The 14386-nt window shown below is 42.6% G+C and overlaps 1 protein-coding gene across 7 annotated transcripts in view; it reads right to left on the bottom strand.

The window, feature by feature from the left end:
• Positions 1-1304: 1304 nt before the first annotated feature.
• The window catches only part of MAPRE3 (microtubule associated protein RP/EB family member 3), a 767705-nt gene continuing 754623 nt past the window's right edge, over positions 1305-14386 (bottom strand). For all 7 annotated transcript variants that reach the window (XM_085613228.1, XM_085613226.1, XM_085613230.1 and 4 more), the window contains one exon: positions 1305-2967. In XM_085613228.1, the coding sequence (XP_085469354.1) occupies positions 2899-2967 (69 nt within the window). In that variant the 3' untranslated portion in view covers positions 1305-2898. The remainder of the gene's footprint in view (positions 2968-14386) is intronic.

Here is a 14386-nt window from a genome sequence, read left to right as displayed (position 1 = left end):
CTTATTATTTCAGGTGTCCTTCACTCTCACCCTTTTTGGAGCCCTGGAGCCTTAGTGTCTTTGGCGCAAAGCCAGTACCTATTAGGTTCCCACACCCAAACACGGTAAATATAGTGACTCATCCCTTTTTTGTCCAAGCACTTTCCGTCTTGGTACCTGATGTAATCCTTTTTTATTTTATTTGTAGGTGCCGCTCTCGCTACACTGTCACTTTTGTCCTGAGGAAGACCCCGTCAGTAAGGACCCAATCAACCTACATGGGTTAAGTGGTCGAAACGTCGACATACCACACATACCAGTACCACCAATAGTGCAATGTGCACTGTACTTGTTTTAATGTACATGGCTGTAAAAAGGATTGTATATCAAATGAAGCATTTCATTGTGATTGCGTGGCATTGAGCAACATGCCCAACAATTTAATTGTGATACTGTCAAATGTTATATGTCACTTGTTCTATTACCTCACTCAAATCACCTTTTCCCCCCTCTTTTCACCCCGTTGGGCACCTCCAACCCTTTTTCTTATAGTGTTCGCTAATTGCTGTTTAAATTCAAAAATGATAAATTGCTTCGTGTTATTAAAAAACACTCTAGCATCATTTAATTGTTTATTCAATTTTTGATTTTGTTCTGGACTTTGCTTTTCAAGCATCTATGTTCTGGGACCACTTCTTTATATACTGCCTTGCACCCAGGTCCCAGTGATCTTTGGGTATACCCTTTGTTTCAACGAGGCTTGATAACATAGCTTTACACCTACTCTACACGCTGATAAATTATATTCTTAAATTATTATTGGTTTTATCATGCAGAGTATGTTTATGGTGCAAGCCTGTTCAATGCGACGAGGTGCCTTGACGGTCTCTGCATAGAAATAGAGAAAACACTGTAATGTTTGGTGTCTGTAACACCAAAACAGACACCAATATGTCCGTGACAGTGCAGACAGCCATTGCCCTGGGTAACGTGGCATGATTCCGTCATTCGTAACTGTTACTAGCAGATTGATAAGGAAAATAAATGATAGCAGCTCTGTGCGCTGTTTTTTTGCTACGATTAATATGGTATTCTACAGTTTCTTCTTCATTTACAAAAACAGTTTGTGCACAGTGACTGGATAATCCTTTTGTAAAGTCACTACCAAAAAAACCTTTCATAATATGAATGCAAAAGTTTAAATAATGACTGCTTTATTCTGCCTGCACATTTTGGAGATAACCACTTCAATTTAAGAAGTATCCGCCCTTTCATATTCACCCTCCCCATGTCCCGCAAAGAAGACTGACACAAAAAGCACAACATTTTTTTTTGCAATTTTTGACCACACAAGTTTATTTGAAATAAAACTTAGCACAGATGCAAGTTCTGCCCTGCGGTGCCATGGCCACGATACCAATCGGATGGGCAATGCACTAAATGCGTGGTCTTTTTAGGCAGTAACTGTGTGGCTTCCTTTGTCAATGCAGTGTTAATGAAGCCCAAGTGGCACAAATAAAAAAATAAAAACACACACATTCTCTGCCCTGGATCTAGAAGCCTTACTTCTTTTCCAATTGAAAACAAAATAACGTCAAACTTTGAAAAAATCCACCAGCAAATCCTTTCTGACCCCTGCCTTCGGATTTAAATGTGCTTTGAAATGAGGGAGGATGGCTGCAGCAGCATGTGGCTCAGAGAACGGAAACGAGTGCAGCGCTGAGCCGAGACTCCATGCAGGAGTAGGAGACAGCACAGACAGGCCTTGATGCGCCTTCCTGAATAGTATTACCCTTTCACCATGTCGCTCTGTGAACCTTCCATCTTGAGCGGTTCAATACCTGAACACTTCCTTCATGCCCTGAACACTCTCCCCATTACTTCCTTCATGCCCTGAACACTGTCCCCATTACTTCCTTCATGCCACCATTTGCCACTTTCAATAACTCTGGATTCACTAATGTGCCCATCAAAGCCCCGCAAAAATGGAATAAAATGAAAACACTATTTCAGAAATGACCTCTCCCCTTGCTGCCCCACCACCCCAAGGCATCACAAGCATTCAGTCTTCCTTCATTAATTGCCTAATAAATAAATAACATAAAATTACCCCCCTCCCGTCTTGCCCCTGATAAAAGAGAGCATACCATCCCCCACTGCATGCCATTCATTACAAAAGGTTAGTCTGGCTGCTCTGGAATATGTCACCCATGGTCACCGTCAGCAGAAAATCCATGCTGGTGGGCAGCTCCTTACCAACATCACCACTTTAATTATTCTGAACATAGCAGGCAAAAGTGCAAGTAAAATCCAATACCATAAAATATACAAATGAACTCATTTTTGTCTTTCAGTATAATACAGTCTGTCCAGTTGGGAGAGTTAAAGGGTCGAGATGTAGATAACGCTGTCAATAGCTTGGAAAGAAGCTGCAAAGGAGCTGGGGACTAAAGCGTGTGTGTTGAGGGGCGAGTGAAAGATGAAGGGGAAACGAAGAGAATGGAACAAACAAACCAATCTTTCTGTATGCAAAATTTGAATTTCACATCAAAGATGGGAACCTAAAATAAATAAAAGACCAGTAAACCGTAGACAAATCGGACCAAGCCTTTAAATTTAAAAGGCCAAAACAAGTGCACCGCCCTGTCAGCCACCAACTTTACTATTTACATTCTGAATTCTTAGATATATACATTTATATACTTCTCTTAGGATACGGAATAAGTTAGTGGGTTGTGTGCAGAATATGCTCAATTTAGAGGAAATTATTTGCTTTGTTGAACTGTTGTAATGTAAGAGTGCAGGCTGTACCAACCAAACCTCTAATGTTGCAAACGACTGGAAGGGGCGGCTATGGGGAAAGCAAATTTGTTCATGGCATGACAAGAGCTTGGAAACAGAGATGAGTAAATGTCGAGGTTAGTATTCGTCTTGGTCATCTTGCTGGTTTTCTTCAACGTCCTCGTCTTCTGGAGGTGCAAATCCTTCCTGCATGAGAAAGATGACAGATTAAGAAACATAGAAGTGACAGTGCAGTGTCACATATATAAAAGACACACAATTGATGGACGGAATGCAGAACAAATCAAAACATTCACCCCCAGTCAAGAGATCTGGGTTAAATCCATCATTCTTTTGCTCCCCATGCCACCCCAGTTTACATACGTAACGGGGCTCATAGAAGCTTAACTGGTCGACGCTTAGTTGTGAAATAAGGTAGGTAGCATCAATCACCTGCCGTTCAGATTGGTCTCATTGTGCAATGCTCACTGTTGATTTCAAATCACAAATATACAGATATGGTTAAAACTAAGGTCGAATACCGGGGAGTTAACGGAATTAGACTAGATAAGTTACTTGACATATAATGAGAACGGAACCCAACATGTATCACTGACAGCTGAAATCAAGTACAATTAAGTTGGTATTTTGCCCAAACAACTGTTTGTGATGTAACTGCCAATCATTGGTGTCCCAAAGACATTGTGTTATGAATAACAAGGCACGAGCACTACGTTTTTATGGAGTACTACAAGATCAAGGATCATGCGACCAAACAATTCAGGTGGTGGGATGCGCCAGACGTGCCACTACAGTGGCATATATTAACTTTTTGAAGTATATGTGTAAGACCTACCAGAATAGCTTTATGAATTACCTTTAAGAAGTCTGAAAGATTGGGCACACGGAACGGGGTGATAAGTTTAATGAACTCTTATTTTTTCATGATCTGGGTTTTGCAAACAAATTGTGCTCTCCTTGCATTGACTTTAATTACACCTTTGTAGGTAGGGGTTGCCAATCCTTAATTGACTTTATTATTATACCAAACTACTATTCAAACTGGGTAGCAAATTTTAAAACTCACCGAAATGTTATGAGTGATCATCTCCCCCTAAGTATCGACTTAATACTACCAAATATAGTAGCCCAGCGAGTTGATAATACATTGGCCTGGACTCAAGGTCTTCGTCTTTCTAGCCAAAACGGATACAAATTAAGATGGAACAATTGCAATACGACTAAATTGAACAAGCAAATTATTACTAAGGCTAACGATTCGATTTTAATTTGCCTGCGGGAAGAGTCCTCTAATGAAATCATTGTGAATGCTTTCCTACAGATTACTTCCATCGTTCAAGATTCCCTAAAAGTTGGGAATAGTATCAGACGAGATACCAGAAACAGATGGTTCGATAAAAAATGCACAAAGGCATACTTCAGCTTAAAAGAGGCCTTACATAAACCAGAGAGAGACTGTGACGAGATTAGAAAATGCAGATCATCTTATAATTTAGCCAGAAAGAAACGAAAGAAGGAACTAAAGCAGGAGGCATGGATGACCCTATATGAAGCATCACTTAGTAAAGATTGCTCCATGTTCTGGAGGGCAGTGAACGCGCCATTTTTTAAACCTAACGACGTTGCATCCATCACTATAGCAATAGATGAAAAGGCCTGGATAGATCATTTTTCTAAGGTTTATAGTATACAAGGACATGATAAAATTTCTCTTGATGTTTTAACTCCACATGTGTACAATACAAATACCTTTACCTCTATCGATCTAGAAATTTCTCTCGATGAGGTAACTGTGGCCATTAACGCGAGTAAGGGGGGCAAGGCCCCTGGACCTGATGGCCTCCCTATTGATCTCTTTAAAACCACTCCCTTACTTTGGTCACCCTTGTTAACCCGGGTATTACAAGCAAGTTGTACAAATGGTTTTCCGAAAACATGGGCTGAGTCCGTTATCGTCCCGATTTTTAAGAAAGGGGAGCGAGCAAATCCGGCATCTTATCGCCCGATTTCTTTACTCGACTCATTAATGAAAGTTATGGGACGAATTGTTTTGAATAAACTCCAAACCTGGGCCGACGATAATAACATAATTAGTGATGTGCAATATGGTCTTAGACAAGGGTTAGGGACAGTCAAACAATCTTTGAATTTAAGTATTTTAATTGGGAAGTACACGCAGGCAAAGGGTGGGAAACTCCACTTGGCTTTTGTAGACCTAACAGCCGCCTTTGACTGCGTGATACACAACAAACTGTGGAGTATTCTTACTAATTTAAACGCCGACCCGGTCTTGATTCAGTTTTTAAAACAATTATATTCGGGGGCCACAGCCAAGGTGCGTTACGGTATGAACGGGGAATGTACTGCCCCCATCATGGTGGACAGGGGGGTGCGACAAGGATGTGTTCTTGCGCCGTTTCTTTTTAATCTTTATACCAATGCCCTGGAACAGGAGCTTGAAGAAACGGCGCAGGATCCTCCATATGTCAATAAGCGGCCGATAGTTGCCCTCCTGTACACGGATGACGCGGTTTTAATGGCCCGTACACAACTTGGTCTGCAGAAAGCACTTTTAACTTATGCTTGTTTTATGAATAAACTAGGCCTGAAATTAAATGAAAGGAAAACATTTGTGATGAGTTGTGGGAAAGGGAGAATTAAAAGCAATAGTCTCCCTTTGGGGGACAAAAGAGTAGATTGCACAAACTCCTTTTCTTATTTAGGTGTTTTATTCACCAATACGGGCTCATGGGGCCCAGCTGTGAAAAGTAGGAGTTTGCTATTTATGAAGGCGACTGCTGCCCTCGCAAACTTCTCAAAGAAAATGGGGAAAAGACCCCCGATATATTACTTAAAATCTACCAGGCAAAATGCTTAAGCATAGCAATATACGGGGCGGGTGTGTGTTAGTGATATTAGGCCACCCGGAGTTTTACTCTTTCCCCGAAAAAATGAATTCTATCTCTAGAAAGGACCTTAAAATAAGATGTTCTACCCACTTGGACTTACTCAGATTGTCTAAGGAGGTTAATAAGCAATCGGTGGTTCAGCATCAAATGACTTTATCTACCTATGGTATGCAACCGTATCTCCTATGTTGTACGGGGGGCTATGATAGATACCTTTTAACCCGTTTTAGGTTTAATAACTTTCACCGACTAGTCAGTTATCCAGATATTAATGACTGGTCCAGAGAGCTATCTGCTTGCCCCTGCGACAATGTATCTATACAATCAACTCTCCATGTGATCTTGTTTTGTAAATTTTATGAAAAAGAAAGAAAAAGATGGATCCTCCCCTGGTTAAAAAGAGCTGGCATGAGACAATATAGACCAGCGTTTTTACATCTACAATTTCTAGATAAGACGTTTTTAGTATGTATTATGACTGGTTTCTTGAAAAGTATTATGAGAATTAGAAAAAGTCTAAATGCCCAAAACCCATTAGTGATTGCTGCTGTCTGAAAAGGATCCCTGTATACCCTGACCTACTTGAATGCACTCTTTTGCACAGTGTGATAGGCTAATGTTTTTTTGACACATTTTAATTGTTTTTATTCATGTTTGAGCTTTTATGATTTTAAAAATGCCTAAAATCGAATAAAGCTATCTTGATTGATTGATTGATTGATTGGGCACACAAAATCAATCTCAATATTGCAGTCAAAACGCATCTCCTGCTCTGAAGGACCTATGTGTAAGACCTACCGTACCCATTTTATTCATTACTAGGAACACTAGGAGCCATAACCTCACAGAAGTTGTTGAGGTCTGAAAGCTTCAGCACACAAAATCAACCACAATATTGCAGTCAATGCACACCTCTTTGGGATACTCAAATATTCCATGTTTGCATTGTATTATATAATAAATGGGCAAAGAATTTTCAAAAGGGTTTAGCCGAAGTAGGGGACATTCAATACAATTTTTGTTGGCATGGAAACGCCCTCTGTGCGGCTTGGGACAGTGTGAACCCCTGCCCTTAAGTTCCCCTTGCAGCATTTCTCTGTAATTCTTTTTTCGCATCATAACAATGATGCATGCGCTAGGAGGATCTTTTGTTAAATATCATGAGGTCCAGAGCGAGTCTGCAGTCTGCAGAAACACCGCGTGTACTCCTCTATCCTGACAGTGACTCCTGTCAACTCTCCGGGCTGCGGGGAACTGACAGGTGCACTAGTAACTAATTCTAGTAGACTCAGGAGACCTTTTTTACCTGTTGCCTTCAGTAGGGGAACTGCCTTCTGCCCTTTTCAGCTTGTAAGGGCCAGCCAGCTCCTTTCAACCAGGTCCTTCCTCCCACCCAAAAGGAACATTAATGTCACAGATATATTTGCTCTAAATAAGCAGGAACAGTGGTAATGGAAGTATGTATGTGGTGTTTAGCTGTGTACCGGCAAGGATCCATTTTGGGACTCCCTTATATATGTACAGCTGACAATATGGGGGTATAGGTGAGTCTGGCAGACCGGGATTCGATTTGGTGGAAAAGTAGGGAACATTACTAGAAGCTCCAAAGTGGTCAGGGCTCAAACAAATGGGATACAGAAGCCCCATTAGAAGAGGGCAGCCCCTATCTCTCACCTACTTTATTCTTCCCCAGAGGTTCGCTAACGATAGTCTTTCGTAGTAGCAAGGTAGAGATGATCCGCTCTTTTTTGTGCCACTGTTTTATAGAGGAAGGAGGGAGGAACAGAGAGAGGAGGGAGGAACAGAAGTGTGGGGGAGAAGAGAGGAGGAAGGGAGGTGGGAGGAGGAGATGGGAGGGGCGAGAAGATGGGAGGAGGTGGTGGGGGGAGGGGGATAGTGAGTGTGTGTCCATCCCACTTCTATAAAAACAGACTTCAACCAAAACAGAGATAAGGTCTGGGATACACATCTGCATCTACAAAACTAGGATAAATACTTGACAGATGCTCAAAAGTCAGTGTTTCAGAGATATCTCACCGACCAATGCCAGGGGTCCACAGTCATGAACCGTGGAGAGTTTGTGAGTAAGTGTCTTTAATAATAACTTTCCTGATTGAGAACAAGGCTTGAAGTCCTGCTAGAAGCAAAGACCGGCAGGAGGCTTGAAGGAATCGGCTGCCATCGATGAGAAAAAGATAATGATGTAATCCCTGCAGCAAGGAGCCAATTGACAGTCCAATTGCCTAGAAGATGAGGGAGATGTGCAGAAAGGGCTTCTAGAGTGTAAAGCACTGAGAGAATAATCAGTGAAGGGACGGATCACTCAGAGCTGTGGTGAGCTGCTTCTGCCCTTCGTCTCATTGTTAGTCCACCACTTGAGACATGCTTCTACTTGGTGTATGTACATTGTTGTGTGATACATCTAGAGGCAATAGAAAACCCTCACTGTGAGCTACCCAAATACTGGTTATTAACTTACTCGTGAAAAAGTGTCAAAGTGTCACACATTTAGCAGTGGAATGTCACTCACAAGTACACAGAAATCATAAAAATGTCACACACACTATCTGAAAACGTATCAGCTATGTTACTTCCAATTAAAAATACATTATGCACTGCAGGGTAACATCTTTCAAAGGGCAAGATCACCAAATATCATGGTTTTCAGTCCTCCAGCTCTATATTAATTTAACAAATTCAGAAGGGTGTAATTTCAGGAGTCTTGGATAAACGATTGGAATTGAAATTGTGGAAGAAATTGCAGATTAAAATGTCATGATACATGCATCAAAAAGTAAAGTTGTCCATCTGCAACTCAATCATTTTTTTGCCACTTACTGACTGTATTTCATCCCTTAAAAAATGGTTCAAATTTCAAAGACAGTGACTAATATTTACAACAAATGCAGTAGTAAGATTGAAAAGTGGAACCAAAAAGTCGAGATCCTTGGAAATACCAGGGGGCCTCCTAAAACTTATAATTGCTCTTCACACAGCTACCAGGTGTCATGCTATGTTAGGAAGTAAGAGAAATGGTTTGAAGCAGGGATGCCTACAGGCCCCAACATGTTTCTCTGTATATGGCAAATCTGCCCGATGAGTTGAGTAAGGTTGCAGGTGATGCCCCGAAATTAGGCTCCTATCCTTTAGGGACACTCCTTTATGAGGGTGAAATTGTTCTGCTTGACCCGACTCCTAATGACTTACAGAAATGTCTTGTTATCTTACTCAGACGCTCAGTTCCTAAAGGTTAATATAAATAAAACCAAGGCCATGAGGTTTTGTCCAAAGGGTTGTTGAACCAACACAAAGTATAGCTGGTTCTATAATAATTCTACCATAGAAGTAGTAAAGTCATACCCTTATCTTGGAAGAATTATGACCACAAATTTGGCCGACAATGAACACATTGTACATTTATTAAATCAAGGCTTATGCTCATGGAAATGCACTAAAGGCACTTTATTAATCTCTTAACGGTAAACAAAATGAAGATTCCATTGACCTTCTTATATCTTAATCAATGGGACTTTATGCATGAGGTAGAGGGTAATATTCTTTGCACTATTTGCATTTTAAATTCCATGGTTTTCGAAAGAAGCGCTAAGGCCAGAATTAGGATTGGTGAGCACTTGCATAAGAGAACTAGTTGCTATTTTACAATGGTATCATTGTATTCTAAACACCAAAGAAACGTCTTTAAGGAGTCTTATGGCCACGGAATGTCTACTTCCTACTACAAAGGTCAGATCATTTGTAACTAACATTTTATCTGCACTTCGGTGCTTTTTATTGACTACATCAGATATTCAGAATATGAGCTATATTCAACGTAAACATTTTTTAAAGCATACCATGACAAACTCCTCCACGGAGAATGATATGGATATATGTAGAGCGAAAACCCATTTTCATTGTGTCATTCAATCATGTCAGGCAGCAGTTCCCAAGTGTATTTGGGGTGGAACCTGGAACACAGGGTGCGAAGATGTATAATGCTATGTAGGTGGAAATGTGTACCGCTAAAAACTATGACAGATGCACGGAAGAATGTAGTTTGGAGGGCAGGAATTTGCACCGTACTTTATAATGATGTCCATACTGTCGAATACAACCAACAGATTTTTAAAACCACTTTTTAAAAAATATGGAATTACAACAGCTAAAGCTGCTATGGAGATGATAAATTGCCCAGTCAGTGATTTATGTGTTGTAAAATGTTTACATTTCTTAGCTCTTTTTGAAAGTTGTATTAATTGACATATTTCATATATTGTAGATCTCATTGTAAGATCTACATCTCTAATGAAAACCTTGAACCTATATACATTCACAAGAGCGGAATTCAGGAAAGACTAATAACTAATTGGATTTGAAATTGTGGAAGAACATGCAGAATAAAATGTCAAGATACATGCAACAAAAAGTAAAGTTGTCCATCTGCAAATCAATACTGACGACAGTTTTTGATGAATTTCTTGCTGATCAATTAACCGATATCAATGTTTTTAAATAATATTTTTAATGTGTATTCTTTTTTTAATGAATGTGTATTTGTCTATATGCTGTTATGATCTGCTCGTTGAATCGAATGAAGCTTTTTTTTGACTGACTAACTCAATAATTTTTTGCCATTTACTAACTATATTTTATCCCTTAAACAATGGCTCAAATTTCGTATGACAGTGACTAATATTTACAACAAATGCAATAGTAAGTTTGGAAAGGGGAACCATAGGTTCGCTGATTGCTACAAGGTGAGTGAATATTGGAGCCAAATGAAACTCCGCTAAATAAAATCTATTTTAGCCAAACTGCCATTTTTTTTATTATAATTTTTTTTATTATTATAAGTTCAAAACAATGCTGATTACATATATCAGTTGCCAATATCGTGATATACTTATTACAGGGTAGTTTCTCAGGTGATACATTGTACACAGTTGCCTTACTCCACAATACAACATACATACATTTCTGAATCTCCAATCCTGGGTATTTAGGCGGTTCTACGATAGTTCGTGTGGGTTAGTCGCTTAAATATGGGTCCGATTCTTCTGCTGGGGAGGCTCAAATATTGCCGCAGAACGAATTCCATTTGCCCCACACTCGCACCCACTTATGAGGACACCCTCTGTGTATGAATACTGCCTTTTCTGCCACCATTGCTCTATCTAGGTCTTGACACCAGTGCTGATGTCGGGGGGCAGTAGGCGCGCCCCATTGCTGTGCGATATTCCGTTTAGCTTGTGTAATCCCAAGGGTCCCCCAGGCCTGTGCTGCATGGTTGAGGTCTGTTGGCTCCCAAATAATGAGCAGGCACCTCCGTGGTTCCGGGGGGACCTCGAAGCCACAGACTCGGGTGATTGTTGCCACGACTGTCTCCCAGTAGTGTATTATGTTGGGACAATCCGACTATGTGTGGTAAAATGTGCCCTTTTGCCCACAACCCCGCAAACACAAAGGTGTCCAAGTCCGTCCAATCTTGTGAAGCATCTTTCTAGTGTAGTACGTCCTGTGCAGTATTCTCAGTTGCACAAGTTGTAGTCGGGCCGAAATTGCCACCTCTCGCGGGGATGCCAATGCCTCCTGTCAGTCCTTGTCGTCCATGTCCCCCAGTTTGGCCTGCCCTTTTTTCTCGCAAGGTGTGTGTACGATCTTTCTGATTATTGATTAGTTTGCGATAAGTGAGAGCGATAGCTTTTTTGGTGAGGTGGCCTTGTTGTATAGCGCCTCCAGGGGTTCGTCAATACCAAGGGTGTCTCTGTCAAGCCGGAGGGCTGGTTCCTCCTGCGAGGCGTGTAGCCATTGATTTACTACTATGAGTTGTGAGGCCCAGTAGTATAGTTGCACATTTGGCAGGGTGATTCCACCATCGTACCAGCTCCTAGTGAGTTTGGATATGGCTATGCAAGGGGGCTTTCCGTCCCAGAGAAGCAGTCCCGCCTCAGCCTCGATGGCTTTGAAATAGGAGTTGGGGACAGGGGTTGGCATGTTTTGTAGTGCATATAGGAACCTTGGGAGAGCCATGATTTTGAATAAGGCTGCTCTGCCCAGGAGGGTCAAAGGTAGTTCGCGCCAGTGTTTCACGTTGTTTTTGAGTCTCAGGAGAGGGGGCACGAGGTTGCGCTGGTAGAATTGGGTATGGTCTGGTGTGATATGGATGCCCAGGTATTTAAAACCATCACTCCCGAGTTGTATCGTCACTCCCTTGGGTAAGCGCTGGGGTACCATGGAGAACAAATAGAACCGATTTCGCCCAGTTAATCGTGTATCATGAAAATCTGCCATAGGACTGTTCTGCTTGGGTTTTCGGATCAGATAGAACCCGCTCATCAGAGCCTCACTAACCCAGCCAGAACGTTACCCCCTCCCTCTCCCTAGGGCCTATCTACAATAGGTAACCACATATATCTTACCACCTAAGGACAGGGAATTCCTACTATACATACCAGGACCTCTTATAATCGGCGGCCTCGCGATCCCATACGAATCCAGACCTCTCTACCCAGACGGCAGTCTCAGCACAATCGGCGGCCTCGCGATCCCATACGAATCCAGACCTCTCTGCCCATACGACAGTATCACAAGTGGCGGCCTCGCGATCCCATACGAATCCAGACCTCTCTACCCAGACGGCAGTCTCAGCACAATCGGCGGCCTCGCGATCCCATACGAATCCAGACCTCTCTGCCCATACGACAGTATCACAAGTGGCGGCCTCGCGATCCCATACGAATCCAGACCTCTCTACCCAGACGGCAGTATCACAAGTGGCGGCCTCACGATCCCATACGAATCCAGACCTCTCTACCCAGACGGCAGTATCACAAGTGGCGGCCTCGCGATCCCATACGAATCCAGACCTCTCTACCCAGACGGCAGTATCACAAGTGGCGGCCTCGCGATCCCATACGAATCCAGACCTCTCTACCCAGACGGCAGTCTCATACGACAGTTCATCCTATGATCACCATAACATACAAAAAGGGAATCAGTCTCACTATTCATCAGATCACACAAGGACTGCCAGTTCGAGCATAGCCTGTTCTCCGGTTCGAGGGGCTCCTCTTTCCCTTATTCAGTTACCACTTACCTGATCAGGGTTAACATCTGTTCATGTAGCCGCAGCTGACTAGAAGAATAGGCTACCCTCTCATACAAGAACACGCAGCACATGTTGGTTCACTACAAACTGGATACTTTATTACTCATTACATACGCAATCACATAACATTACAATATAACACATAACCTGCAAAGAAAAGTGAAAGATTAAGTTGTACACTCTAATAAGAAAGGGTCGACATCACCTTAGTAGTATGTAGCCTGCACTCAGTGGTCATCTAGGTTCCCTTCTCGTCTGTGCCTCGGCTCGCCTGGAAGTCACACCTCCGCAGTCACGGATACATGTCTGCACCACTATGCGCTGTTCTCTTCACCCTTCTCCGAGTCACTGGGACCTCTTCCTTCTCGGCTACTCTCTCCTCTCTGGCTATTCTGCTAGGAGAGTATCTGTCTCTCGGTTCTTCTCCGCCTTCAAGATGGCGTCTGTCTTCCCTGGAATACGTAGTAGCTTTACTGCTAACGGCTAGATGCCGCCTACGGACTGAACATGTAACTGCCTCAGACTTTCACTAATATAGAGGTGCGTTTCCTCATGGAAAATTCCGGCCTGTAACCTGCCGCCCACCAAATTCTTGTACCCCCCCGTACCAAGGACACGTTCCCAGCCGGCCGGCCTGATGTAGTGTCTTCGGCATGAAGAAAAATACAATCCTTCGATAAGGGCCGGCCTGAACCGGTTCTCTCCAAGCGAATAACACCTCATAACTAAAACATTACATTTGACCTAGAAGCATCCCAAGCTGCCGGAGCAGAAAGAAAGATGGAGTCTCTCCCGTTTGAGGCCTACCAGGCCTGAATTCAGCACGGCTCCATGAAATACCCTCACTACAGGACAGGTTATCCCTAATACTAACGAATCTATCCCCTAGGCTATGTGTGCAAGCCCTGATCTATGGGGAAGAGCACAGAATCATGTCGAAGTGCCTAGTAAATAGGCTCCATTCACTACTCTAACCCTTAGACTTGAATGATAAGAGACTGAAGTCACATTCCATCATTGTTCCTCACAAGAAGGCCGGGAAAATCGAGCAGAACAAGGACTCACAGATATCTAAGAAACAATTAATTGAACGGCTGGGGGAGGTCATGTACAATAATATATCATCTGCGTATAATGATATACGGTCCTCCCACCCCTCTGTCCATCACAATCCTCGTATCACTGGGTCTCTTCTTATCCAAGTCGCCAGTGGCTCAAGTACAAGGGCAAATAGAAGTGGGGACAAAGGACAACCCTGTCTGGTCCCACGCCCCAGAGGGAAGTCCTCAGATATTCGTCCAATGAACTACTATGTGCCATGGGTTGGGTATATAGTAGCCGGACCCAGGCACAAAAGTTGGTGCCAAAGCCAAAATGTTGTAACAATGCAAACATGAAGGACTATTCCACCCGATCGAAGGCCATACTGGAGTCTAATGATAGGATGACCGCCTTTTCTCGGATAGTTGGCATACGGGCCAATACGCCGTCGTAGGTTCATTGCTGTGTTACGGCCCTGCATAAAACCGGATTGATCGGGGTGTATAAGAGACGTGGATTGCGGTTGGAGTCTGGATGCCAGTACTTT

This window comes from Triturus cristatus, chromosome 6, assembly GCF_964204655.1.
Source record: "Triturus cristatus chromosome 6, aTriCri1.1, whole genome shotgun sequence".
NCBI classification, from domain to species: domain Eukaryota; kingdom Metazoa; phylum Chordata; class Amphibia; order Caudata; family Salamandridae; genus Triturus; species Triturus cristatus.
This window is presented reverse-complemented; position numbering and strand designations above follow the sequence as displayed.